The sequence below is a fragment of the Cebus imitator genome, unplaced genomic scaffold, assembly GCF_001604975.1.
Source record: "Cebus imitator isolate Cc_AM_T3 unplaced genomic scaffold, Cebus_imitator-1.0 Scaffold394, whole genome shotgun sequence".
NCBI lineage: Eukaryota > Metazoa > Chordata > Mammalia > Primates > Cebidae > Cebus > Cebus imitator.
In genome coordinates, this window is record NW_016107709.1 from 978,175 (window position 1) to 982,967 (window position 4,793).

The 4,793-nt window shown below is 45.6% G+C and overlaps 1 protein-coding gene across 1 annotated transcript in view; it reads left to right on the top strand.

The window, feature by feature from the left end:
- Positions 1-325: 325 nt before the first annotated feature.
- Positions 326-4,793, top strand: part of SLC28A3 (solute carrier family 28 member 3) — a 65,010-nt gene continuing 60,542 nt past the window's right edge. The window contains exon 1 of the mRNA XM_017508537.2: positions 326-529. Coding sequence (XP_017364026.2) covers positions 470-529 — 60 coding nt within the window. The 5' untranslated portion in view covers positions 326-469. The remainder of the gene's footprint in view (positions 530-4,793) is intronic.

Consider the following 4,793-nt stretch of genomic DNA (forward strand, 5'->3'; position numbering starts at 1 on the left):
AATCCCAGCTACTCAGGAGGCTGAGGCAGGAGAATCGCTTGAACCTGGGAGGCGGAGTTTGCAGTGAGCCGAAACTGTATCACTGCACTCCAGCCTGGGCAACAGAGAGGGGCTCCATCTCAGAAAACGAAAAAAAAAGAAAATGTCCTTTTCTGTTTTGTGTACCACAAGACCTTTCTCCCCAGGAGTGCACATAGGACGCCAAAAATGGGAATAAAGGAAAAGATTAATAAGGTGGGCGGGCCTGCACTAGACGCCTCCACCCGGCCAACCCACCCGCCTCCCTGCCCCACCCCAACCAGGTTTCATCCCAAGTTATTCAGGAAATCATTGCAGAAGTTTCCAAACTGAAGCAAGCAGTGCCCGGGTCCCTGTAACAGCAGGTGGCCTTCTGACATCAGCAGATACTGGTGCTTTTTCCCAGGTACAAAGGACCTCCAGACCAGAGCCAGCCAGCAACAAAAAGAGCATGGAGCTGAGGAACACGGCAGCCCCCAGAGCTGAGGGCTGCAGCAACACAGCCTTCCAGGTAAGCAGAGCTTTCCTCTTCTGTTTAAGACCAAGTCAGTGGAAATGCTGCTCTTTCTTTAGCCCCCTGGCAAGTTTCTTACCTAAGCAGTGAGATTATCGGGACAATAGATTTTTTAATGGCACACTTTAAGCCTATTATTGTTTCTTCTTGAGCTCTTCTGGATTGACAAACCTGAAAAGTCTCTTTTAACTGACCTCTTGTGATCCCTACGCCACTTAGAAACAAGACAGCCTTCTTCTCCGGCCTTCCCCCAACCCCGTCCGCCACCTCACCCCCCAACCCCCCACCCCCACCCTGCTTCTGGCTCACAGCAGGGGTACATTATTTATCTCAGGCACCTTTCCAAAGACCTGGTGAGAAGGGAAGAATGGGGAAATTTAGATCCTGGCTGGGGTAGTTCCTCAGCGTTCCTTTTACTCAAGCCAGGTCCTGGAGTCCTGTCTGATAGCCCAGGTACCTGCCCTAGAGCAGCTGGATTATGCAAATCAGTCTCACTTCATCAACCAAAACTCATTTGGTGATTAATGCTGCTCAGCCCAGGGCTGCCTGACCGCAGAGCCCTAGAAGGAGACCTGTCAGAAACACCAGGCTATTTTGACTGGGTCTGCGATGGGGATTTCCAGGGCTGTTTTTAGGTGTGCCTCCTTTTCTGAGCTGACACTCAGCACGGGAGCTCTGGAGAAGATGGGAAGCCTGTATGAGGACATGTCAACCATCCCTCGGGCTTTATGGTCTGCTAGATGGGCAAAACAAAACTATGAGGTGCTAGCCAGGAAAGGAAAGAGGGAGGCAAAAGGGCCTTGACAGGAGTCTAGACTCCAGCACTCACGAGTTCCTGTAACTTCCCTGAGCCCCAGTTTGGTCATCTGTCCCATGTTCACAGGGACGCTTATCTCCATGGGTAGACATGGAGTTACCACTTATAGATCACAAGTGTGTGGGAGGAAACAATTTCCTCTACCCTCTTAGGTTGAGTCCCTGAGGCCTGTGAATTAAACCGACATAAAACAGATTAGCAGGAGAGAAGGCACACACATTTTATTCATATTTAAAATCTCATATGTGGCTGGGCCCGGTGCCTCATTGTAATCCCAGCACTTTGGAAGGCTGAGGTGGGCTGGCCATTTGAGGTCAGGAGTTCGAGACCAGCCCGGCCAACATAGTGAAACCTCATCTCTACTAAAAATACAAAAATTAGCTGGGCATGGTGGTGCACGCCTGCAAACCAAGCTACTCAGGAGACTGAGGCAGGAGAATCACTCGAACCCAGGAGGCAGAGGTTACAGTGAGCCAAGATCACGCCACTGCTCTCCAGCCTGGAAGACAGTTAGATTCAGTCTCAAAAAAATAAATAAAATAAAATCTCACATGTATGAGAGCCTCACAGAAAAGAAGTGGAAAAACCCAATAGACTTAAGAGCTTATATACCATTGTAACAAAGGGCAGCAAATAGTGAAGTGACTAGGCAAGGGAAAGGAGGGTTAGGCTTTTAGGGGCAATAAACTGGGGGTGGGGGAGGTGGAACTAATGGAAGATAAGGGTTATTTTATCGAAGTTTGTTTATACAGACTCATCTCAGTGTCATCTCTGTCTCTGGTGATAAGAGTTGTTCTCTTCCTTGTACAAGGGAGGGTGACAGCTGTGCAAAGGAAAGATCAACACATGTGCTACTTCCAGGAAGATGGGGGATGGGTTGGGCAGAGAGCTCTTTTTCTTTCTCTGTCTGCTTCCTTTTCCATAGCTTTCAATTCAAAGGAGTTTCGCTCTTGTTGCCCAGGCTGGAGTGCAATGGCGTGATCTCAGCTCACCGCAACCTCTGCCTCCTGGGTTCAAGTGATTCTCCTGCCTCAGCCTCCTGAGTAGCAGGGATTGCAGTCATGTGCCACCATGCCCAGCTAATTCTGTATTTTTAGTAGAGATGGGGTTTCTCCATATTGGTCAGGCTGGTCTCGAATTCCTGACCTCAGGTGATCTGCCCACCTCGACCTCCCAAAGTGCTGGGATTACAGGCGTGAACCAGGCCTGGCCAGTTCAAGATATTCTTGTGCCAAAATGGCATTTGGAGGTGGCACATCCTGATCTCTTCTATAAGGGCTAAATAGGGGGGAAAGCATACAGCATGAGGCCCATTCTGATTCAAGAGAATGGAAGGGATGGAATGGGATAGAGTCAGAGGGAGTATGGCAGCAAGAAAAGAGAGCTGCAATGGAGAAGGTCCATGTCATGGCAGCTGGCTGCTCCCAGGGAAGATGGCACACAACAGTGGCGGCCCTGTTTTCTGTCCCTCACTCTCTTCTAGCAAAACTGCTGTTTTGTGGGGAAAACATTTCCCTACACCCGCCCCAATAAAAAGAAGGAAAAAGGAAACAAAGATTCCTCCTAGTCCTGTAAAATTTCCTGTCATCTTTACTCATTGGATTGACTGAAATTTGAGTTTCTACATTTCAAAATCAAAACAGTGAAGACAATTTGTCTTTCAAGAGAATCAGAGGCTTTATGACTCCTACCAAGTTAATAAGTATGAGTCTAACCTTGTTTGACATTCAGCTCTCCTGCTACATTATCTTCTTTAAGGAAAATTTATTGATTGTAAAATATGTGCTACTTTAGTCGGATTATTAAATACGCGTTAGCATGCCACCAGAGCTTCCACAGACGTTAAGATACTTACTTATTCACCTTGTCCTAGTCAGTGAATTGTTCTAGAAGTTCATTTTTCCTCTTCAGATGTTAAGAGTGCCCTTGGTAGACCAAAGTACTAATTTTACTAAGTAGAATTACTTTCACAGCTTGAAGAGCTGATGTAGATTCCCAAAAGGTCTGTGCCTGTAGGACCTGGTGCAGGTGCAGTGGTTACACATGTCTATGTGTAACCTGGACAGGCTCTCATCTGGACTGTTCCTCAAAGAAGTGAGCACTGATTGCTGTTTTCATGGAGCTGTGACTCCAGTGGGAAAGGTTAAACAGGAGTGCAAAGTCAGTGATAGGGGTTGTAAGAGAGAAATGATCTCACGTCCAAGAAGGGATTTCACAGCTGAAGCGCACTTCATAAATGAGAGTTGTTTTGTAACCAACAATAGAAACGAATGTTTGAGGTTTTTCTTCAAATCTCATTGTATTACACCTCTAAATGTTTTCTACGAATAAGTAAATTATTTCTCATATGGCTAAGGATGGAAATGACTTCATTCAACAGTAGTTGTAAACAAGGCATTTGCTATTTCTGAAAGAAGTTTAGATTGGCATTTAAAGTATTGACTGTATGTGGAATATCTAATGATTTATTTATTTTAAAATATTTTTTAAACCTTAAAACAGTCAACAAACTGGCTCTTAATTTTGTGCAAGATGTTTCCATCAGTCCAGGAAAAATAACTCTCTGAAAGGACAAAATACACATACACACACACACACACACACACGCACACACAGATACACGCACACGCAGGCTACCATCCCCAGGCCTCAAGGTTCTGAGCAGGGGTATCTCAAAGCCAGCAGAGTGTCATACCAGCAACACCCACACCTAAAAACAGTGGCTGGGTTATTTCTTCCAAAGCTTGCTTTTCAACAAGAATTTCTGGAGGCATGTATTTATTTATTCAGTAGAATCATCAACCACACCCTAGATATGACCACTGTTAAGAAGGGATACCAATTCCAGAAAGAATAATATGTTCTTCTTGCCCTCAAGGAGATGGACAGGCAGAAATAAACATGTAATTACAATATAATTGATATTAAGGAAAATGGTGGAGGTTTGCACCAAATGCACTGTATTCTTATTTTTTATTATTTTTTGTATTTTGTTTTGCTGTCTTACCAGGGCTGGTTTCAAACTCCTGGCCTGAAGCAATCTTCCTGTCTTGGCCTTCCAAACTGTTGTGATTATGGGCATGAGCCACAACACCCGGCCAGCACCAAGTGCGTTGTAAATCACATGTAGTTGGAGCTGTGCCAACTGAGGAGTCTGACAGCATCACTAAAAGAGGGAGAATTTGATTAGGGCTTTGAGGGTGGTCAGGTCACAGTAGGAGTTGGGGTGGGCAGAGCACTGCAAGCAGAGAGAACTATCTGTACACAGACTCAGAGCCCCACAGGAGAAGAGCACATGAGCCTGGGATGGAGGAAGGGAGCACAGTGTGGGAAAAAGGGACAGGCTGGCATCAGGTCAGGTAGCCTCTGTGTGTGCTAAGGCATTTGAGAAGGAATTGCTCAGAATTTACGCAGTTAAATTGTGATTTTTTTTTTTTTTTTTTT